Source organism: Phyllobates terribilis, unplaced genomic scaffold, assembly GCF_046119375.1.
Source record: "Phyllobates terribilis strain yellow unplaced genomic scaffold, ASM4611937v1 Scaffold_3__8_contigs__length_932513732, whole genome shotgun sequence".
NCBI classification, from domain to species: domain Eukaryota; kingdom Metazoa; phylum Chordata; class Amphibia; order Anura; family Dendrobatidae; genus Phyllobates; species Phyllobates terribilis.
Genome location: NW_027362763.1, coordinates 316,869,639 through 316,893,920, shown reverse-complemented (window position 1 = coordinate 316,893,920; position 24,282 = coordinate 316,869,639). Strand labels below are relative to the sequence as shown.

The 24,282-nt window shown below is 51.2% G+C and overlaps 1 protein-coding gene across 2 annotated transcripts in view; it reads right to left on the bottom strand.

The window, feature by feature from the left end:
* ACAP2 (ArfGAP with coiled-coil, ankyrin repeat and PH domains 2) overlaps positions 1-581 on the bottom strand; it is a 123,545-nt gene extending 122,964 nt beyond the window's left edge. Inside the window, exon 1 of one of the 2 annotated variants that reach the window (XM_073675042.1) lies at positions 317-581. In XM_073675042.1, coding sequence (XP_073531143.1) covers positions 317-369 — 53 coding nt within the window. In that variant the 5' untranslated portion in view covers positions 370-581. The remainder of the gene's footprint in view (positions 1-316) is intronic. The other variant, XM_073675043.1, reaches the window with a different exon arrangement.
* Between the last annotated feature and the right edge of the window lie 23,701 nt (positions 582-24,282).

Below are 24,282 nucleotides of genomic sequence, written 5' to 3'. Positions count from 1 at the left end.
CTCTGTACCCTGCTGCCAGCTCTCTGTACCCTGCCCCAGCCCCTCGTTCCCTGCTGCCTGCTTCCTGTACCCTGCTGCTAGCCCCCAGCTAACCGCACACGGCCTCCAGCCCAGCAGGACACTTCCCCATAGCACAGTCCTGGTACAAGCACACACAACTCCACTCACTCCAGCGACCTATGCCAGCTGTAGTACCACAAGTCGCAGCCTGCACTTCGGGGCTACTGTACAGGGTCGCCGCTCCGTCCAGGGTACTTTCTTCCACTTGCAGAGTTCTGTCCCCAGTCACACACACAGCACAGAAGTCCCACGTTACCTAAACCGGGGCGAGTCCTTCAGGCACTCCTCGAAATCCACCGTCACCTTCATGTTCCCGGCCTGAAGCTCTCTGGGCTGCGTGAGGTAGGGACAGGCTCCGGGGCCGCGACCAGGGTGCAGAGCCGGAAAGGAAGCGTTACCGGAGGCCGCTATGTGGCGCTACTGCGCACGTCCCCAATCCCCACTGTCCTCACTGCAGCTCCCCGTACAGCCAGCGCTGGTCCCGCCCCCGCACGGTGAGTGACATCCGCTCCAGCAAACAGGCGGCAGCCTCAGTGCAGCAGGGGGCGCGTCTGGTGACCGAGCACAGCAGGGAAGAGGGATGAGTCACCCTGGAGGCCTGGGAAGGCGCAGGGCGAGGTGCAGCCCGGATTAGACCATTGTTGTAGCTGGGAATGTAACGAGGGGAGAAAGTACTAAATGCGGGCTGTGACCTCCTGCTAGTAATATCCCCAGTGCGGGCTGTGACCTCCTGCTAGTAATGTCCCCAGTGCGGGCTGTGACCTGCTAGTAATATCCCCAGTGCGGGCTGTGACCTCCTGCTAGTAATGTCCCCAGTGCGGGCTGTGACCTGCTAGTAATATCCCCAGTGCGGGCTGTGACCTCCTGCTAGTAATGTCCCCAGTGCGGGCTGTGACCTGCTAGTAATATCCCCAGTGCGGGCTGTGACCTCCTGCTAGTAATGTCCCCAGTGCGGGCAGTGACCTCCTGCTAGTAATGTCCCCAGTGCGGGCTGTGACCTCCTGCTAGTAATATCCCCAGTGCGGGCTGTGACCTCCTGCTAGTAATATCCCCAGTGCGGGCAGTGACCTCCTGCTAGTAATGTCCCCAGTGCGGGCTGTGACCTCCTGCTAGTAATATCCCCAGTGCGGGCAGTGACCTCCTGCTAGTAATGTCCCCAGTGCGGGCTGTGACCTGCTAGTAATATCCCCAGTGCGGGCAGTGACCTCCTGCTAGTAATGTCCCCAGTGCGGGCTGTGACCTCCTGCTAGTAATATCCCCAGTGCGGGCAGTGACCTCCTGCTAGTAATGTCCCCAGTGCGGGCTGTGACCTCCTGCTAGTAATATCCCCAGTGCGGGCTGTGACCTCCTGCTAGTAATATCCCCAGTGCGGGCTGTGACCTCCTGCTAGTAATATCCCCAGTGCGGGCTGTGACCTCCTGCTAGTAATGTCCCCAGTGCGGGCAGTGACCTCCTGCTAGTAATATCCCCAGTGCGGGCTGTGACCTCCTGCTAGTAATGTCCCGAGTGCGGGCAGTGACCTCCTGCTAGTAATATCCCCAGTGCGGGCAGTGACCTCCTGCTAGTAATGTCCCCAGTGCGGGCTGTGACCTCCTGCTAGTAATATCCCCAGTGCGGGCTGTGACCTCCTGCTAGTAATATCCCCAGTGCGGGCTGTGACCTCCTGCTAGTAATATCCCCAGTGCGGGCTGTGACCTCCTGCTAGTAATGTCCCCAGTGCGGGCAGTGACCTCCTGCTAGTAATATCCCCAGTGCGGGCTGTGACCTCCTGCTAGTAATGTCCCGAGTGCGGGCAGTGACCTCCTGCTAGTAATATCCCCAGTGCGGGCAGTGACCTCCTGCTAGTAATATCCCCAGTGCGGGCTGTGACCTCCTGCTAGTAATGTCCCCAGTGCGGGCTGTGACCTCCTGCTAGTAATGTCCCCAGTGCGGGCTGTGACCTCCTGCTAGTAATATCCCCAGTGCGGGCAGTGACCTCCTGCTAGTAATGTCCCCAGTGCGGGCTGTGACCTCCTGCTAGTAATGTCCCGAGTGCGGGCAGTGACCTCCTGCTAGTAATATCCCCAGTGCGGGCTGTGACCTCCTGCTAGTAATGTCCCCGGTGCGGGCTACGACCTCCTGCTAGTAATGTCCCCAGTGCGGGCTGCGACCTCCTGCTAGTAATGTCCCCGGTGCGGGCTGTGACCTCCTGCTAGTAATGTCCCCGGTGCGGGCTGCGACCTCCTGCTAGTAATGTCCCCGGTGCGGGCTGCGACCTCCTGCTAGTAATGTCCCGAGTGCGGGCAGTGACCTCCTGCTAGTAATATCCCCAGTGCGGGCAGTGACCTCCTGCTAGTAATATCCCCAGTGCGGGCAGTGACCTCTTGCTAGTAATATCCCCAGTGCGGGCAGTGACCTCCTGCTAGTAATATCCCCAGTGCGGGCTGTGACCTCCTGCTAGTAATATCCCCAGTGCGGGCAGTGACCTCCTGCTAGTAATGTCCCCAGTGCGGGCAGTGACCTCCTGCTAGTAATATCCCCAGTGCGGGCAGTGACCTCCTGCTAGTAATATCCCCAGTGCGGGCAGTGACCTCCTGCTAGTAATATCCCCAGTGCGGGCTGTGACCTCCTGCTAGTAATGTCCCCAGTGCGGGCTGTGACCTCCTGCTAGTAATATCCCCAGTGCGGGCTGTGACCTCCTGCTAGTAATATCCCCAGTGCGGGCAGTGACCTCCTGCTAGTAATGTCCCCAGTGCGGGCAGTGACCTCCTGCTAGTAATATCCCCAGTGCGGGCAGTGACCTCCTGCTAGTAATATCCCCAGTGCGGGCAGTGACCTCCTGCTAGTAATATCCCCACTGCGGGCTGTGACCTCCTGCTAGTAATGTCCCCGGTGCGGGCTGTGACCTCCTGCTAGTAATGTCCCCAGTGCGGGCTGCGACCTCCTGCTAGTAATGTCACCAGTGCGGGCTGTGACCTCCTGCTAGTATGTCCCGAGTGCGGGCAGTGACCTCCTGCTAGTAATATCCCCAGTGCGGGCTGTGACCTCCTGCTAGTAATATCCCCAGTGCGGGCTGTGACCTCCTGCTAGTAATGTCCCCAGTGCGGGCAGTGACCTCCTGCTAGTAATGTCCCCAGTGCGGGCTGTGACCACCTGCTAGTAATGTCCCCAGTGCGGGCTGTGACCTCCTGCTAGTAATGTCCCCAGTGCGGGCAGTGACCTCCTGCTAGTAATGTCCCCAGTGCGGGCTGTGACCTCCTGCTAGTAATGTCCCGAGTGCGGGCTGCGACCTCCTGCTAGTAATGTCCCCGGTGCGGGCTGCGACCTCCTGCTAGTAATGTCCCCGCCCCGGTGCGGGCTGCGACCTCCTGCTAGTAATGTCCCCGGTGCGGGCTGTGACCTCCTGCTAGTAATGTCCCCGGTGCGGGCAGTGACCTCCTGCTAGTAATGTCCCCAGTGCGGGCTGTGACCTCCTGCTAGTAATGTCCCGAGTGCGAGCAGTGACCTCCTGCTAGTAATATCCCCAGTGCGGGCTGTGACCTCCTGCTAGTAATGTCCCGAGTGCGGGCAGTGACCTCCTGCTAGTAATGTCCCCAGTGCGGGCTGTGACCTCCTGCTAGTAATGTCCCCAGTGCGGGCTGTGACCTCCTGCTAGTAATGTCCCCAGTGCGGGCTGTGACCTCCTGCTAGTAATGTCCCCAGTGCGGGCAGTGACCTCCTGCTAGTAATGTCCCCAGTGCGGGCTGTGACCTCCTGCTAGTAATGTCCCCAGTGCGGGCTGTGACCTCCTGCTAGTAATGTCCCCAGTGCGGGCAGTGACCTCCTGCTAGTAATGTCCCCAGTGCGGGCTGTGACCTCCTGCTAGTAATGTCCCGAGTGCGGGCAGTGACCTCCTGCTAGTAATATCCCCAGTGCGGGCTGTGACCTCCTGCTAGTAATATCCCCAGTGCGGGCTGTGACCTCCTGCTAGTAATGTCCCGAGTGCGGGCAGTGACCTCCTGCTAGTAATGTCCCCAATGCGGGCTGTGACCTCCTGCTAGTAATGTCCCCAGTGCGGGCTGTGACCTCCTGCTAGTAATGTTCCCAGTGCGGGCAGTGACCTCCTGCTAGTAATGTCCCCAGAGCGGGCTGTGACCTCCTGCTAGTAATGTCCCCAGTGCGGGCTGTGACCTCCTGCTAGTAATGTCCCCAGTGCGGGCAGTGACCTCCTGCTAGTAATGTCCCCAGTGCGGGCAGTGACCTCCTGCTAGTAATGTCCCGAGTGCGGGCAGTGACCTCCTGCTAGTAATGTCCCGAGTGCGGGCAGTGACCTCCCGCTAGTAATATCCCCAGTGCGGGCTGTGACCTCCTGCTAGTAATATCCCCAGTGCGGGCTGTGACCTCCTGCTAGTAATATCCCCAGTGCGGGCTGTGACCTCCTGCTAGTAATATCCCCAGTGCGGATTGTGACCTCCTGCTAGTAATATCCCCAGTGCGGGCTGTGACCTCCTGCTAGTAATATCCCCAGTGCGGGCAGTGACCTCCCGAGTGCGGGCAGCGACCTCCTGCTAGTAATGTCCCGAGTGCGGGCAGCGACCTCCTGCTAGTAATGTCCCGAGTGCGGGCAGCGACCTCCTGCTAGTAATGTCCCGAGTGCGGGCAGCGACCTCCTGCTAGTAATGTCCCGAGTGCGGGCAGCGACCTCCTGCTAGTAATGTCCCGAGTGCGGGCAGCGACCTCCTGCTAGTAATGTCCCGAGTGCGAGCAGCGACCTCCTGCTAGTAATGTCCCGAGTGCGGGCAGCGACCTCCTGCTAGTAATGTCCCCGGTGCGGGCAGCGACCTCCTGCTAGTAATGTCCCCGGTGCGGGCAGCGACCTCCTGCTAATAATGTCCCGGGTGCGGGCAGCGACCTCCTGCTAGTAATGTCCCCGGTGCGGGCAGCGACCTCCTGCTAGTAATGTCCCCGGTGCGGGCAGCGACCTCCTGCTAGTAATGTCCCCGGTGCGGGCAGCGACCTCCTGCTAGTAATGTCCCCGGTGCGGGCAGCGACCTCCTGCTAGTAATGTCCCCGGTGCGGGCAGCGACCTCCTGCTAGTAATGTCCCCGGTGCGGGCAGCGACCTCCTGCTAGTAATGTCCCCGGTGCGGGCAGCGACCTCCTGCTAGTAATGTCCCCGGTGCGGGCAGCGACCTCCTGCTAGTAATGTCCCGGGTGCGGGCAGCGACCTCCTGCTAGTAATGTCCCGAGTGCGGGCAGCGACCTCCTGCTAGTAATGTCCCGAGTGCGGGCAGCGACCTCCTGCTAGTAATGTCCCGAGTGCGGGCCGCGGCCTGCCGCCAGTCAGGTCCCGAGTGCGGGCCGCGGCCTGCCGCCAGTCAGGTCCCGAGTGCGGGCCGCGGCCTGCCGCCAGTCAGGTCCCGAGTGCGGGCCGCCGCCTGCCGCCAGTCAGGTCCCGAGTGCGGGCCGCCGCCTGCCGCCAGTCAGGTCCCGAGTGCGGGCCGCCGCCTGCCGCCAGTCAGGTCCCGAGTGCGGGCCGCCGCCTGCCGCCAGTCAGGTCCCGAGTGCGGGCCGCCGCCTGCCGCCAGTCAGGTCCCGAGTGCGGGCCGCCGCCTGCCGCCAGTCAGGTCCCGAGTGCGGGCCGCCGCCTGCCGCCAGTCAGGTCCCGAGTGCGGGCCGCCGCCTGCCGCCAGACAGGTCCCGAGTGCGGGCCGCCGCCTGCCGCCAGTCAGGTCCCGAGTGCGGGCCGCCGCCTGCCGCCAGTCAGGTCCCGAGTGCGGGCCGCCGCCTGCCGCCAGTCAGGTCCCGCGTGCGGGCCGCGGCCTGCCGCCAGTCAGGTCCAGCGTGCGGGCCGCGGCCTGCCGCCAGCCAGGTCCCGCGTGCGGGCCGCGGCCTGCCGCCAGCCAGGTCCCCAGTGCGGGCCGCGACCTGCCGCCAGCCAGGTCCCCAGTGCGGGTCGCGACCTGCCGCCAGCCAGGTCCCCAGTGCGGGTCGCGACCTGCCGCCAGCCAGGTCACCAGTGCGGGCCGCGACCTGCCGCCAGCCAGGTCCCCAGTGCGGGCCGCGACCTGCCGCCAGCCAGGTCCCCAGTGCGGGCCGCGACCTGCCGCCAGCCAGGTCCCCTGTGCGGGCCGCGACCTGCCGCTAGTCCCGAGTGTGGGCTGTGACCTCCCACTAACAAACCAAAACATTAAATTAAGGATAGGGCCCAAATTTACACAAAAACCTAAAGAAAAAATGGACCCCTAAAATATAACTTTTATTAATCAAGTTAAAACCACTAAACTCACAAGTTCATGTTAGTGAGTGTATACACCAATCTTCACATTACCATAGTCAAAATAAACAGAATGCAAAAAATAAAAAAGGAACTCCAAAAGGAGTGAACAAAAATCAGTATAATACAATATGTAGGGACTAATTCACCCTAGAATTCTCTAATGAATTCCCTGACTGCCAGCGGAGGTTGGCAACCTAATTTTGCGATTTCTCCTCAGCGGCAGTCCCATTGGGACCCTAATGCACACCTAACATAAAGTGCAGCACAGGTAGTATTAGAGTCCTGGGTGTATGCACAATTATATAAATATTCAAATTGCATGTAGAAAATATTGTTTATAGTCCCAAATTTTTTTTTATTATATATAAGTGGGGGACAAAAACACTTCTCAAAAAAGACCATATACATTCATATATAGATCATCCATATTGTCCAACTCGGTTGGTATATTTCAGATTATATGATATCACAAAAAGTCTCCTATTTTTTCAGAAAAGCTTTACTTGTTAATTCATCTAAAAAGTCAATCACTGTACGTGGATAGAGAAAAACAGGAGAAACAGCCAATCATTCAAACTGCAGTATTGTTATCCATCCAGTATGATAAAGTGCTGTTCAGATAGTGTGATATCTCAAGATGAATTAATATCAACGATCTTAGATCCAACCTAGGAAAACAAACAGCAATAAGATAACCACATGCAAAAAAACAAAATAAACTGTAAATTGAGATATTAACAGCCAGGATAGGCATCAAATACACTTATCTTTAGTAGATATTTCAATCCCAAGATTGATTCTTTCAAAATCCGGACGCGTTTCCCCCCAAATACTGGGGTTCATCAGGGGATCATCAAAAGCACCATACATATGGCATAATCCTGTGGCCACCTATGATAGCGGGTGCACACTATCATATCATGTAGAAAATATTCTGCACGCTCCAGATACAGGCACTCGCAATGCACTTCTATCGGCATGGATATCTACATAGCATCTACTGACGTCATATCCGGCGACAGCGGGGATAACGCTTTTCCATTGGTTTAACGATTTAGATTAGTTCCGCCGCCTTCTTCTTTATTTCCGGTTTATTCGTAATGCATCAGCGCACACTGGAACAAGCGGTGGATACCGTGTTCACTAATGCCATTCTGTGCAGTGACATGTCTGGCTTGGGTTATGTTTTTTGTGGTTCTTGCCTATTCTTTTTGTGACACTCTTGGCTATGAACGCACTTAACTGTATCTTTGGTCCTTTCAGAATATATTTCCTATTGGACACTGTCCTTCTTCTACCCCCTTTTTTTTCTGCCTGTGCAGTCGGGTAGGTCTTTATTATTTATTTATTCTGACAGAGTTAGCTATTTAGCTCTGTTATCATGTGGACATCATATTTGAACAGTATTGTGGATGTATATATTTTTCATAATCTGACATATATTGTCAGATGAAGATGGGAATACTCTGGACCTGGTTTTCTCCCGTGTCTGCTCGCTGCATGACTTTACTAACTCCCCTCTCCCGCTCTCGGACCACAACTTTCTTTCCTTCTCTGTGAAGAACCGTCTCCTCACCCGGGACACCCCCACCTACCACACTTATAGGAATACACATACCATTAATACCCAGCAGCTTATGGACAATCTCCACACATCGTTAGCCCCCATCTCCTCCCTCTCCTGTTCAGACTTAGCATTGTCACACTACAATAATACACTGAAGAGTGCCCTAGATGAAGCAGCACCTTCTACACGCAGAAAGACCCGACACAGACAACGGCAGCCCTGGCACACAATGCAAACACGCTTTCTTCAGCGTTGCTCAAGGTGTGCTGAGCGGCAGTGGAGAAAATCTCTTTTAGTAGAGGACTTCATCCACTATAAATTCATGCTCAAAACCTATAACTCTGCCCTTCATCTGGCCAAACAATCCTACTTCACCACCCTTATCACTTCACTGTCCAACAATCCAAAACGACTTTTTGAAACCTTAAACTCCCTCCTGAGCCCTAAAGCACAGACCCCCACCACCAACCTCAGCGGGGAGGATCTGGCCACTTATTTCCTAGAAAAAATCAACCACATCCATCAGGACATCTCAGCCCAATCTCCTCAGTGCCTAGATCCCCTTCCATGCCGCACTTCAAGCTCACTAGCCATATTTGAGCCTGTAACAGAAGAAGAAGTTACCCAGCTCCTCATTTCTTCTCGACCTACAACCTGCAACAGTGACCCCATTCCTTCACATCTCCTGCAGTCTCTCTCACCAGTGGTCACCACTCACCTGACTAAATATTTAACCTCTCTCTTTCTTCAGGTAGCTTTCCCTCCTCATAACCCCTTTACTTAAAAAGCCATCCCTGGACCGAAACTGCACTGCTAACTACAGACCTGTCTCTAACCTTCCTTTCATCTCTAAACTCCTGGAACGCTTGGTCCACTCCCATCTAATCCGCTATCTCTTAGATAATTCTCTCCTCAACCCTCTACAATCTGGTTTCCGCTCCTTACACTCCACTGAAACTGCCCTCACTAAAGTCTCTAATGATCTTCTAACAGCCAAATCCAAAGGTCACTGCTCCCTGCTGATTCTCCTGGATCTCTCCGCCGAATTTGACACTGTGGATCACCAGCTCCTCCTCACTATGCTCCGTTCTTTAGGCCTCAAGGAAACCCTTCTCTCCTGGTTCTCGTCCTACCTCTCTGACCGCTCCTTCACTGTTTCATTTGCCGACTCCTCTTCCTCTCCTCGTCCCCTTACTATCGGAGTTCCGCAGGGCTCAGTCCTAGGCTCCCTCCTCTCTATACACTGCCCCTATTGGACAAACAATCAGCAGATTTGGGTTCCAGTATCATCTCTATGCTGACGACACCCAACTATACACCTCTTCACCTGACATCACCCCTACCCTAATACAAAACACCAAGGATTGTCTGTCTGCTGTCTCTAACATCATGTCCTCCCTTTATCTTAAACTGAATCTCTTTAAAACTGAACTTCTTGTGTTTCTCCCCTCTACTAACCCAACTGTACCTAACATCAAAATTACCTTGGAGGGTGCAACCATAACTCCCAAGCAGCATGCCCGCTGCCTTGGGGTCATATTCGACACTAACCTTTCCTTTACTCCCTATATCCGATCGCTCACTTTCTCCTGTCACCTGCATCTTAAAAACATCTCCTGAATCCGACCTTTTCTCACCTTTGAAACTGCTAAAACTCTTACTGTTGCTCTTATTCACTCTAGTCAGGAATACTGCAACTCTCTTCTGATTGGTCTCCCTCTTACCAAACTTTCTCCTCTCCAATCCGTCCTGAATGCGGCAGCCAGGGTCGTGTTTCTGTCCAACCACTTCACCGATGCCTCCATCTTGTGCCAGTCCTTACACTGGTTGCCCATCCACTACAGGGTCCAATATAAACTCATCACTCTCACCCACAAAGCTCTCCACAGTTCTGCACCGCCTTATACAGTTATATGAAAAGGTTTGGGCACCCCTATTAATCTTAAGCTTAATGTTTTATAAAAATTGGTGTTTTTGCAACAGCTATTTCAGTTTGATATATGTAATAACTGTTGGACACAGTAATGTTTCTGCCTTCAAATCAGGTTTATTGTACTAACAGAAAATGTGCAATCTGCATTCAAACAAAATTTGACAGGTGCATAAGTATGGGCACCTCACCAGAAAAGTGACATTAATATTAAGTAGATCCTCCTTTTGCAAAAATAACAGCCTCTAGTCGCTTCCTGTAGCTTTTAATGAGTTCCTGGATCCTGGATGAAGGTATTTTTGACCATTCTTCTTTACAAAACAATTCCAGTTCAGTTCAGTTAAGTTTGATGGTCGCCGAGCATGGACAGCCCTCTTCAAATGATCCCACAGATGTTCAATGATATTCAGGTCTGGGGACTGGGATGGCCATTCCAGAACATTGTAATTGTTCCTCTGTGTAATGCACACGCCCGGACTGACTGGCGTGTGCGTGTTTATGTAGTGATTCCACTGTGCAATGAACCGGAGAGTGCCTGGAGGGGCGTAACTAAGTATCTGCCCAATCCGACCAAGGTCGCACGACGGCATACGACGCCAGTGCACCAGGGAGGAACCGAGCAGAGGAACCAGGGTCTACTCCAGGTCAGACTCCGGACACGGCTGTTGACCCACACCGGGGAATACAGGAACAGGCAGACTAGAGCGCAGGCTGGGTAGGGTCCAGTACAGACTGGGAGACAAATTCGAAACCGCAGACACGGTGGACAGGGCAGAGCAAAGCGAAAACCGCAGATGCGGTGGACAGAGCTGAGCAAAGCGAAAACGGCAGACGCGGTGGACAGAGCTGAGCAAAGCGAAAACGGCAGACGCGGTGGACAGAGCTGAGCAAAGCGAAAACGGCAGACGCGGTGGACAGAGCTGAGCAAAGCGAAAACGGCAGACGGGGTGGACAGAGCTGAGCAAAGCGAAAACGGCAGACGGGGTGGACAGAGCTGAGCAAAGCGAAAACGGCAGACGCGGTGGACAGAGCTGAGCAAAGCGAAAACGGCAGACGCGGTGGACAGAGCTGAGCAAAGCGAAAACGGCAGACGCGGTGGACAGAGCTGAGCAAAGCGAAAACGGCAGACGCGGTGGACAGAGCTGAGCAAAGCGAAAATGGCAGACGCGGTGGACAGAGCTGAGCAAAGCGAAAACGGCAGACGCGGTGGACAGAGCTGAGCAAAGCGAAAACAGCAGACGCGGTGGACAGAGCTGAGCAAAGCGAAAACGGCAGACGCGGTGGACAGAGCTGAGCAAAGCGAAAACGGCAGACGCGGTGGGGACAGGGCTCTGTACACACGGAACAGACTAGAAGGGAAAGGCAGAACCAGATACCCACAGGGTACTTGCAGAGAAGTAGCGAGTGGACCACAAACGGAAGTACAGTGACAACGAGCAGGAGTTAGGTACGAGTTCAGACTCTGCAGAAAAAGGGAAAGTACGGACATAGAGAAAAACAAAACAGGCTAGGAGAGTATTCAGACAAGAACAGACACAGCAGCAAGATACAGGAGCGGGTTCACACAGGCCTGGAAATACAGCCTCCAGGATAGGCAGAAGACAACAGGCCAGAAGACAATACAGACAGGACACAGTTCAGACACGGGAACTGATACCGAAGGCAGGAAACATAAACGGGACCTGGCATATCAGTGACCAAAGGCCAACTGACTGAACACAATGCTCAGGCAGGGATTCATTGGAGCAGCTGGGTTAAATACCAGATGGCAGACAGCAATAGGCTGAGGACGCACAAGGGGTGTGTCTGCAGCAGGTACAAAAAGCAGGAAGTGATCGGGCGCCGCCCTTAAGCAGCAGACACAGAGGCAAACAGACAGCATGGAGGGAAGTCAGGCTAGCAAACTGGACTGGAGATCAAGTGCGCGCTCTTGCACAGTGGGAGATGGACCACTATGCAAGGACGCCGCCAGGTATGTTACAGTACCCCCCCCCTTACGCCCCCTCTTCTTCAGGCCTGCCAGAATGTTCCACAGGGAATTCGAGGGCCAATCCTTTACTTCAAGGAGATCATTTCCACTGTCCACCGGAAAAACTGGTCTCCTCTGGTTAGCTAGGATGCTACCTCCTATCCAGCCATCCTCAGCAACAGACGAAACGGGTGGAGTACCAGGAATAGCACACAAGGAAGTCTCTCTCCACTTATTATCAGGTAGCACCCCAGAGGGTTCAGGAGACAACTGAAAGCCCTCCGACGGGTTGGAGGGGTGCAGAGACTCAAGGGTAACCTCTGCTTCGGGGTACATCTTGTCAAGCTCACAGGATGAAATTGGCGAGGTATCAGGTACAAGGTGTAGAAAAGTCAGTCTCTTTGTTATCAGGTGGTACCCCGGAGGATTCAGGAAACAACTGGGGGTCCTCCGCCGGGTCGGAAGAGTGCAGAGACTCGGGGGTAACCTCTGCTTCGGAGTACACTAGGTCGGACTCACTGGAAGAAGCGGGCGAGGTATCAGGTACCGAGTATAGGAGAGTCTCTGTCCATTCGCTATCAGGTAGCACCCCGAAGGGATCAGGAGACAACTGGAGGTCCTCCGCCTGGTCGGAGGGGTGTAGAGACTCGGGGGTAACCTCTGCTTCAGAGTACAGTAGGTCGGACTCACTGAATGAAGCGGGCGAGGTATCAGATACAGAATATAGGAAAGTCTCTGTCCATTCACCACCAGGTGGCACCCCGAAGGGTTCTGGAGACAACTGGAGGTACTCCGCCTGGTCGGAGGGGTGTAGAGACTCGGGGGTAACCTCTGCTTCGGAGAACACTAGGTCGGACTCACTGGATGAAGCGAGCAAGGTATCCGGTACAGAGTATAGGAGAGTCTCTGTCCTTTCACTACCAGGTAGCACCCCGAAGGGCTCAGGAGACAACTGGAGGTCCTCCGCCAGGTCGGAGGGGTGAAGAGACTCATGGGTAACCTCTGCTTCGGAGTACACTAGGTCGGACTCACTGGATGAAGCAGCCGAGGTATCAGGTACCGGGTATAGGAAAGTCTCTGTCCATTCGCTACCAGGTAGCACCCCGAAGGGTTCAAGAGACAACTGGAGATCCTCCGCCTGATCGGAGGGGTGTAGAGACTCGGGGGTAACCTCTGCTTCGGAGAACACTAGGTCGGAGTCACTGGACGAAGCGGGCGAGGTAACAGGTGCAGAGTATAGGGAAGTCTCTCTCCAATAGTCATCAAGTGGTATCCCGGGGGATTCAGGAGGCAACAGGGGGTCCTCCGGTGTGGATTCTGGGTGGGCAGCAGTCTCTTTGGGCAGGAGAACTGGTGCACTACCCACGCACATTACCCGTTGGGGCTTCTCCGGGATACAGGGAGATGAAGCTTCAGTAGGGACTTCAATGTTAGGGTCAGGAGGTCTCAGGGAGGACAGACCCTGGCGTGACGGCTTGCCTCTACGTCTAGCACATCTGGACTGCCTCTTGAGGTTGGGAGAAGTATTCCGGAGAGTGTAGTCACCCTGTGAGGATTCTGGGTGGGCAGTAGTCTCATTGGGCTGGAGGACTATTGCGCTACCCACACACTTTACCCATCGGGGCTGCTCCGGGATATTGGGAAGTGAAGCTTCAACAGGAGCCTCCGGGTTAGGATCATCGAAGACCATTAGAAAGGCCACCAGGAAGGCCATTATGTCCAGGACGATAGGATCCTGTGCGTCCCATAGGGGGGTGATCCAATTCAAGGCATCACCCGCTAGGTAAGACATCATGAATCCCACCTTAGCCCGATCTGTGGGAAAACATAGAGGGTAGAACTTGAAGTGTAGCATGCATTGCTCCACAAATACACGACTCTGTCTTGGATCCCCATAGTAACGTGGCGGATCCGCAGGAACGAGTGCAGAAAGATCCATGGACGGGTGCGTAATTCCCCTGGAACTCAGCTAAGGAAAAAAAAATTTTTTTATTTATTTTTAATGCACGTATTCGCTGGAAAACGTCTCAGAGAGCGAAGGCCGTGGGGCTCAACGGGAACCATGGCCTGAGCATGCTGTAATGCACACGCCCGGACTGACTGGCGTGTGCGTGTTTATGTAGTGATTCCACTGTGCAATGAACCGGAGAGTGCCTGGAGGGGCGTAACTAAGTATCTGCCCGATCCGACCAAGGTCGCACGACGGCATACGACACCAGTGCACCAGGGAGGAACCGAGCAGAGGAACCAGGGTCTACTCCAGGTCAGACTCCGGACACGGCTGTTGACCCACACCGGGGAATACAGGAACAGGCAGACTAGAGCGCAGGCTGGGTAGGGTCCAGTACAGACTGGGAGACAAATTCGAAACCGCAGACACGGTGGACAGGGCAGAGCAAAGCGAAAACCTCAGACGCAGTGGACAGAGCTGAGCAAAGCGAAAACCGCAGACACGGTGGACAGAGCTGAGCAAAGCGAAAACCTCAGACGCGGTGGACAGATCTGAGCAAAGCGAAAACCGCAGACACGGTGGACAGAGCTGAGCAAAGCGAAAACCGCAGACGCGGTGGACAGAGCTGAGCAAAGCGAAAACCGCAGACGCGGTGGACAGAGCTGAGCAAAGCGAAAACCGCAGACGCGGTGGACAGCTGAGCAAAGCGAAAACCGCAGACGCGGTGGACAGAGCTGAGCAAAGCGAAAACCGCAGACGCGGTGGACAGAGCTGAGCAAAGCGAAAACCGCAGACGCGGTGGACAGAGCTGAGCAAAGCGAAAACCGCAGACGTGGTGGGGACAGGGCTCTGTACACACGGAACAGACTAGAAGGGAAAGGCAGAACCAGATACCCACAGGGTACTTGCAGAGAAGTAGCGAGTGGACCACAAACGGAAGTACAGTGACAACGAGCAGGAGTTAGGTACGAGTTCGGACTCTGCAGAAAAAGGGAAAGTACGGACATAGAGAAAAACAAAACAGGCTAGGAGAGTATTCAGACAAGAACAGACACAGCAGCAAGATACAGGAGCGGGTTCACACAGGCCTGGAAATACAGCCTCCAGGATAGGCAGAAGACAACAGGCCAGAAGACAATACAGACAGGACACAGTTCAGACACGGGAACTGATACCGAAGGCAGGAAACATAAACGGGACCTGGCATATCAGTGACCAAAGGCCAACTGACAGAACACAATGCTCAGGCAGGGATTCATTGGAGCAGCTGGGTTAAATACCAGATGGCAGACAGCAATAGGCTGAGGACGCACAAGGGGTGTGTCTGCAGCAGGTACAAAAAGCAGGAAGTGATCGGGCGCCGCCCTTAAGCAGCAGACACAGAGGCAAACAGACAGCATGGAGGGAAGCCAGGCTAGCAAACTGGACTGGAGATCAAGTGCGCGCTCTTGCACAGTGGGAGATGGACCACTATGCAAGGACGCCGCCAGGTATGTTACACTCTGCATGAATGCCTGAGTAGATTTGGAGCGGTGTTTTGGATCATTGTCTTGCTGAAAGATCCATCCCCTGCGTAACTTCAACTTTATCACTGATTCTTGAACATTATTGTCAAGAATCTGCTGATACTGAGTGGAATCCATGTGTCCCTCAACTTTAACAAGATTCCCAGTGCCGGCATTGGCCACACAGCCCCAAAGAGCATGATGGAACCTCCACCAAATTTTACTGTGGGTAGCAAGTGTTTTTCTTGGAATGCTGTGTTTTTTTGCCGCCATGCATAACGCCTTTTTGTATGACCAAACAACTCAATCTTGGTTTCATCAGTCCACAGGACCTTCCTCCAGAAAGAAATTGGCTTCTCCAAATGTGCTTTTGCATACCTCAGCCGACTGTGTTTGTGGCGTGCTTGCAGAAACGGCTTCTTTCGCATCACTCTGCCATACAGCTTCTCCTTGTGATGTTTTTCTTGGCCTGCCACTTCTGGCCTTAACAAGAACTGTCCCTGTGTTCTTCCATTTCCTTACTATGTTCCTCACAGTGGAAACTGACAGGTTAAATCTCTGAGACAGCTTTTTGTATCCTTCCCCTGAACAACTATGTTGAATAATCTTTGTTTTCAGATCATTTGACAGTTGTTTTGAGGAGCCCATGATGCCACTCTTCAGAGGAGATTCAAACAGGAGAACAACTTGCAAGTGGCCACTTTAAGTAGCTTTTCTCATGATTGCATACACCTGGCTATGAAGTTCAAAGCTCAATGAGGTTACAAAACAAAAAAAAGTGCTTTAGTAAGTCTGTAAAAAGTAGGTAGGAGTATTTAAAACAAGAAAATGATAAGGGTGCCCATACTTATGCACCTGTCAAATTTTGTTTGAATGCAGATTGCACATTTTCTGTTAGTACAATAAACCTCATTTCAAGGCAGAAACATTACTGTGTCCAACAGTTATTACATATATCAAACTGAAATAGCTGTTGCAAAAACACCAATTTTTATAAAACATTAAGCTTAAGATTAATAGGGGTGCCCAAACTTTTTCATATAACTGTATCTCCTCTCTCATCTCTGTCTATCGCCCTACACGTGCCCTCCGTTCTACAAATGACCTAAGACTAACATCCCCCATAATCCGAACCTCGCATTTCCGTTTCCAAGACTTCTCTTGTGCTGCGCCAGTTCTCTGGAATGCACTACCCCAGGTGATCCAACTGATGCCTAGCCCCCATGTCTTCAAGCGCGCTTTAAAAATCCATCTCTTTAAACAAGCCTACCACCTTAACTACTCAGTAAATTAACTTTCCCCTGTTACTTCCTTCTAAATATTATTCAGAATCTGTTCTCTACTCTTCATCTGTCTCCACACCCTCCATGCACACGATAACTGCACTCGGTACTTGAATATTGCACTTAAACATACAGGCTGATGACCGGATCATACAGCTTTATATGAAAATCCCTATTTATTATAATTGCCAGACCTGAAATAACAAGCACTTTTCACCTATTGTGTCTCCCATTTGATTGTAGAATGTAAGCTTGCGAGCAGGGACCTCACTCCTGATGTAACTGTTTAAACTGTCCTAAATTGTATTGAATTTATTGTCTGTACATGTCACCGCTTAATTGTAAAGTGCTGCGGAATTTGTTGGCGCTATATAAATAAAAAATTATTATTAAAATTATTATTTTCTTATATGTACATATTTACTGATAGTGTCATTCTGATTTCTTTACATTATACTGATGAAGGTCGTTTGAGACCGAAACGTCTGTTGGTATGCCTGTTTGACTGCCATGCCATTAAAGATTAAATATATTTAAGCTTCCTTCTGAGTGCCAAGTCTCTATAAGGCCACCGCCCCACTATCAGTATTTGGTCAGTATTCGGTCAGTATTTTTTCTCAGGTGTGGGAGCCAAAACCAGGAGTGGGTGATAAATGCAGAATTTGTGCATTTGTTTCTATTATACCTTTTCTCTGATTGTTCCTCACCAGGTTTTGGCTCCTACTCCTGAGAAAAAATACTGACCGGATACTGACCAAATATTGATAGTGGGGCTGTGGTCTTATACTCCTGCTAGTAAGGTCCTGAGAGTGCAGGCTGTGACTTACATGTACTGGCCGTACTGGCGCAGGTGGCAGTGACTGAAGGGTAGCTTATCTATTGACACGTATACTATGTCCTATATATGTTCACAATGTATAAGTATGTATTAATTAAGTACCTGTCATGGTTGTGACACCTGGTGTGGTCACAGTTTACCATACTTCAATTATTTACCCTTAGGAGTCCTAATGAATTTTTACAGGCCTGTGGAGAGACTGTTTCCACTATGCGCATCATTTTAATACACTTTGTGGTTTCTATGTATGTTCATCCACTAAATTTCGTAATTGTATTTGCATAATAAAATTCAGATATTTTGATAAAATATTTTTGTTGGATCATCAATTTTTGAGCCTTGTGGCTCTCCCTGATTATTTATTGTCTTATGATGATTCCTCTACATTTGAGGTCCTAGGTGGGCAGATGTAAATGATGGAGTATAATAATATTGTTATATTGATACTGCCCAAATCTGTCAGATACCTTTTGCTTATACTCCTGCTACTAAGGTCCTGAGAGTGCAGGCTGTGGCTTACATGTACTGGCCTGACCTCTAGTTAGTAATGTATAGCAGGATATCTGACCTCCTTGTAGTAATGCTTGAGTACAGGCTATGTAACATCCTCTTAGTAATGTTCTGAGTAGTGCCTCCCGTTACACCAAGGAAAGGCTATCTGTAGACAAACTCTCCAGTTTTCTTTTGAGTGGATACGCTCCAAAAATTGCCTAAAAACACTTGAAACACTCTTCCTATTCATTTTAATGCTAATTCCCTGTGTTGTTCATATGTAGAGATTTTTGAGCATTTTTCCCACTTCAACCTTTGAGAAAAGCCTAGTGAAATACAGAGAGTGCAAGTCACTTATTTGAAGAGTTTCTTGATGGAATCCACTGAAAACTAGGCACTGTCAAATCAAAATGCTGCAAAAAAAACCATCTTCTAAAATGATTCAAAATCTCTTCCAAACTTCCCAAAGGAGAGTTTCCTGAAGCTGTTTTTGCTTGAAAAACTCGTACTTTTGATCACATTAAAAAAAAAAAAAAATTCCATCTGCACATAATCAAAGTGAACATACCTGTTCCATGTAGCCTGTATGTAAAGCTTGTTACACAGAAGAATTCTGTTAATTTTTACATCCACAGTTTCCAGATCTAGGACTACATGGTGACCTTGTCTTGTCTTGTAGTCATGTTGCAGCCTATGACATAACGCAACACAATAGTTTTTTTTTAATCAGATAAATTTTTATTAAACATAACAAAACTTGGAACAGATATTACATGGCAATACTCATTTTACAATATTACAGTAAGTTCTTCAAAGTAGCCATCTTTTGCTTTGATGACTGCTTTGCATACTTTTGGCATTCTCTTGATGAGCTTCAAGAGGTAGTCACCGGAAATGGTTTTCACTTCACAGGTGTGCCCTGTCAGGTTTAATAAGTGGGATTTCTTGCCTTATCAATGGGGTTGGGACCATCAGTTGTGTTGTGCAGAAGTCAGGTGGATACACAGCTGACAGTCCTACTGAATAGACTGTTAGAATTTGTATTATGGCAAGAAAAAAGCAGCTAAGTAAAGAAAAACGAGTGGCCATCATTACTTTAAGAAATGAAGGTCAGTCAGTCCGAAAAATGGGGCAAACGTTGAAAGTGTCCCCAAGTGCAGTTGCAAAAACCATCAAGCACTACAAAGAAACTGGCTCACATGAGGACCGCCCCAGGAAAGGAAGACCAAGAGTCACCTCTGCTTCTGAGGATAAGTTTATCCGAGTCACCAGCCTCAGAAATCGCAGGTTAACAGCAGCTCAGATTAGAGACCAGGTCAATGCCACACAGAGTTCTAGCAGCAGATACATTTCTACAACATCTGTTAAGAGGAGACTTTGTGCAGCAGACCTTCATGGTAAAATAGCTGCTAGGAAACCACTGTTAAGGACAGGCAACAAGCAGAAGAGACAAGTTTTGGCTAAAGAACACAAGGAATGGACATTAGACCAGTGGAAATCTGTGCTTTGGTCTTGTGAGTACAAATTTGAGATCTTTGGTTCCAACCACCGTGTCTTTGTGCGACGCAGAAAAGGTGAACGGATGGACTCTACATGCCTGGTTCCCACCGTGAAGCATGGAGGAGGAGGTGTGGGGGTGCTTTGCTGGTGACACTGTTGGGGATTTATTCAAAATTGAAGGCATACTGAACCAGCATGGCTACCACAGCATCTTGCAGCGGCATGCTATTCCATCCGGTTTGCGTTTAGTTGGACCATCATTTATTTTTCAACAGGACAATGACCGCAAACACACCTCCAGGCTGTGTAAGGGCTATTTGACCAAGAAGGAGAGTGATGGGGTGCTACGCCAGATGACCTGGCCTCCACAGTCACCAGACCTGAACCCAATTGAGATGGTTTGGGGTGAGCTGGACCGCAGAGTGAAGGCAAAAGGGCCAACAAGTGCTAAGCATCTCTGGGAACTCCTTCAAGCTTGTTGGAAGACCATTTTTGGTGACTACCTCTTGAAGCTCATCAAGAGAATGCCAAGAGTGTGCAAAGCAGTCATCAAAGCAAAAGGTGGCTACTTTGAAGAATCTAGAATATAAGACATATTTTCAGTGTTTTCACACTTTTTTGTTAAGTATATAATTCCACATGTGTTAATTCATAGTTTTGATGCCTTCAGTGTGAATGTACAATTTTCAAAGTCATGAAAATACAGAAAAATCTTTAAATGAGAAGGTGTGTGCAACCTTTTGGTCTGTACTGTACACTGCTCAAAAAAATAAAGGGAACACTCAAATAACACATCCTAGATCTGAATGAATGAAATATTCTCATTGAATACTTTGTTCTGTACAAAGTTGAATGTGCTGACAACAAAATCACACAAAAATCATCAATGGAAATCAAATTTATTAACCAATGGAGGCCTGGATTTGGAGTCACCCCCAAAATTAAAGTGGAAAAACACACTAGAGGCTCATCCAACTTTGATGTAATGTCCTTAAAACAAGTCAAAATGAGGCTCAGTATTGTGTGTGGCCTCCCCGTGCCTGTATGAACTCCCTACAACGCCTGGGCATGCTCCTGATGAGGTTGCGGATGGTCTCCTGTGGGATCTCCTCCCAGACCTGGACTAAAGCATCCGCCAACTCCTGGACAGTCTGCGGTGCAATGTGACGTTGGTGGATGGAGCAAGACATGATGTCCCAGATGTGCTCAATCGGATTCAGGTCTGGGGAACGGGCGGGCCAGTTCATAGCTTCAATGCCTTCATCTTACAGGAACTGCTGACACACTCCAGCCACATGAGGTCCGGCATTGTCCAGCATTAGGAGGAACCCAGGGCCAACCGCACCAGCATATGGTCTCACAAGGGGTCTGAGGATCTCATCTCTACCTAATGGCAGTTAGGCTACCTTTGGCAAGCACATGGAGGGCTGTGCGGCCCTCCAAAGAAATGCCACCCCACACCATTACTGACTCACTGCCAAACCGGTCATGCTGAAGGATGTTGCAGGCAGCAGATCGCTCTCACGGTGTCTCCAGACTCTGTCACGTCTGTCACATGTGCTCAGTGTGAACCTGCTTTCATCTTTGAAGAGCACACGGTGCCAGTGGCAAAAGTCAAGCATCCTGCACGGTGTTGGGCTGTGAGCACAACCCCATCTGTGGATGTTAGACCCTCATACCACCCTCATGGAGTCGGTTTCTAACCATTTGTGCAGACACATGCACATTTGTGGCCTGCTGGAGGTCATTTTACAGGGCTCTGGAAGTGCTCCTCCTGTTCCTCCTTGCACAAAGGTGGAGGTAGCGGTCCTGCTGCTGGGTTGTTGCCCTCCTACGGCCCCCTCCACGTCTCCTGGTGTACTGGCCTGTCTGCTGGTAGCGCCTCCGGCCTCTGAACACTACGCTGAAAGACACAGCAAACCTTCTTGCCACAGCTCGCATTGATGAGCCATCCTGTATGAGCTGCACTACCTGAGCAACTTCTGTGGGTTGTAGAGTCCGTCTCATGCTACCACGAGTGTGAAAGCACAACCAACATTCAAAAGTGACCAAAACATCAGCCAGAAAGCATTGGCACTGAGATGTGGTCTGTGGTCCCTGTTACGCTTGCGCCCGGACTGACTCACGTGAGCGTGATTAGTGATCCCACTGGACCATGAACCGAGGAGTGCCTGGAGGGGCGTAACTAAGTATCAACAGGGTCCGACCAAGGTCGCACGGCGGCTCAGTCGATTCCGTGAACCAGGGAGGAACCGAGCAGAGGAACCAGGTGCTACTCCAGCTCAGACCCCGGTCATAGCTGTTGACCCACATCGGGGAATGCAGGAACAGGCAGGTTAGACTAGCATATTGACAGGTGGGTACTGGCAGACACAGCTGGTATGCAGACAGGTGGGTATTGGCAGGCACGGCTAGTATGCAGACAGGTGGGCACTGGCAGGCACGGCTGGCATGCAGACAGGTGGGCACAGGCAGGCACGGCAGACAGGCGGGTACTGGCAGGTAGGAACGTAGGCAGGATGGGGACCAGTACAGACTGGGATACAAGAACGGAGCCGCAGGTGCGGTAGACAAGCAGAGCAAAGCAAAACCCGCAAGTGCGGTAGACAAGCGGAGCAGAACAAAACCCGCAAGTGCGGTAGACAAGCGGAGCAGAGCAAAATCCGCAGGTGCGGTAAACAAGCAAAGCAGAGCAAAACCGCAGGTGCGGTAAAGAAGCAGAGCAGAGCAAAACCACAGATGCGGTGAACAAGCAGAGCAGGGCAAAACCCACAGGTGCGGTGAACAAGCAGAGCAGAGCAAAGCCGCAGGTGAGGTGAACAAGCCGAGCAAAGCAAAACCCGCAGATGCGGTGAACAAGCAGAGCAGAGCAAAACCGCAGGTGCGGTAAACAAGCAGAGCAAAGCAAAACCCGCAGATGCGGTTAACAAGCAGAGCAGAGCAAAACCGCAGGTGCAGTAAACAAGCAGAGCAGAGCAAAACCCGCAGATGCGGTGAACAAGCAGAGCAGAGCAAATCCCGCAGATGCGGTCAACAAGCAGAGGAGAGCAAAACCGCAGGTGCGGTGAACAAGCCGAGCAAAGCAAAACCCGCAGATGCGGTGAACAAGCAGAGCAGAGCAAAACCGCAGGTGCGGTAAACAAGCAGAGCAAAGCAAAACCCGCAGATGCGGTGAACAAGCAGACCAGAGCAAAACCGCAGGTGCGGTAAACAAGCAAAGCAGAGCAAAACCCGCAGATGCGGTAGACAGGACAGGGCTCTGTTCACATGGAACAGACTGGAAAACACAAGAAGATAGCTGGAACACAGGAGTTAGATACAGAGGCAGGGAAACAGAACGAGCAGAACCAGATACACACAAGGTACTTACAATGAAGTAGCAAGTGGACACAAAACTCACAAACCGAAGTACAGAGACAACGAGTTGGAGTTAGGTGCAGGTTCAGATACTGCAGGAAAAGGGGAAGGTACAGACATAGAGACAAACAGGTAACGGACTAAGACACTGTTCAGACAGGATCTGAACCAGGAACAAGATACAGGAACGAGCCTGGGAACTCAGCCCCCAGGGTGGCGGAAACTGACTAGAAGTCACAGGTACAGGTAACAGGCCTGGGTATACACCCACCATGGTGGCAGAAACAGACTAGATACAGGACAGGACCTGGCAACTCAGTTGCAAGAAACACACAGATGGAAAGTGTTACTCAGGCACCTCCTACTGGGTGGAGGGGGTTTAAGTATCCAGTGACTCACAGCAATAGGCCGGGGACGTATTAGGACTGCGCACACTGTAGCTTTAAGAATCAAGAAGTAACAGCGCCGCCGCCCTAAGCCAGCAGACAAGAGACATACAAACAGCAGGTACTGGAGCAAAGTGTGCAGCCTGGCCTGATAGGTAAGATTGCGGTCTTGCATGGTGAGAGGTGGTAAGCCATGTAAGCACGCCTTCAGGGATGTTACAGTCCCCACCTGCAGAACCACTCATTTATTGAGTGTGTCTTGATAATTGCCAATAATTTCCATCTATTGTCTATTCCATTTGCACAACAGCATGTGAAATTGATTGTCAATCAGTGTTGCTTCCTAAGTGGACAGTTTGATTTCACAGAAGTTTGATTTACTTAAGAGTTATATTCTGTTGTTTAAGTGTTCCCTTTATTTTTTTGAGCAGTGTAGTTTGTTTGTGCAATGAATTCGCGTCTGGACGGGGGCTCCTTTCTAATCCAATATTTTGCAATCAATTTTCTGGCAATAAACAATAATCTCGCAATTGCTATTTTGGTCATGTTGTCTGTTTTTATTTCCTCAACGTACCCTAATATACATGTCAGTGGGTCCCTAGAGACAATACACCTATACACCATTCCAATACGGTTCAACACTATGATCCAAAAGGAGGACAATCTAGGACAATGCCAAAGCATATGCAGTATGTCTGCCTGAGATTGCGAGCACCTTGGGCAGTCGGAGTTAGACTTCAACCCTGCTTTAAATAACATATCAGGGGTTCTATACACCCTGTGGATCACATACAGCTGTGACATTCTCCCAGGCTCACTCATGGATAACTTGGGTATATATTCTAGAATAGACTGCAACACGATAGTTGGGGGAAAAAAAAGCACAACCTGCTGCATTTCTGCTTCCCCGTCACAAGTTGAATGCTGTAATGCAGGAGTAGGGAACTTACAGACGTGTTTTGCTGGCTGCCGGCCCTTTAAACCCCCACTTGAACTGGGAGCACGTGCACCCTGCGTTCACTACTGAACACTGCGTATGCATGCATTGAAGCATTGCCAGTGATGTCTATGCCCCCCCAGTGATGTCTATGCCCCCCAGCCCTCCCCAGTGATGTCTATGCCCCCCCAGCCCTCCCCAGTGATGTCTATGCCCCCCCAGCCCTCCCCAGTGATGTCTATGCCCCCCCAGCCCTCCCCAGTGATGTCT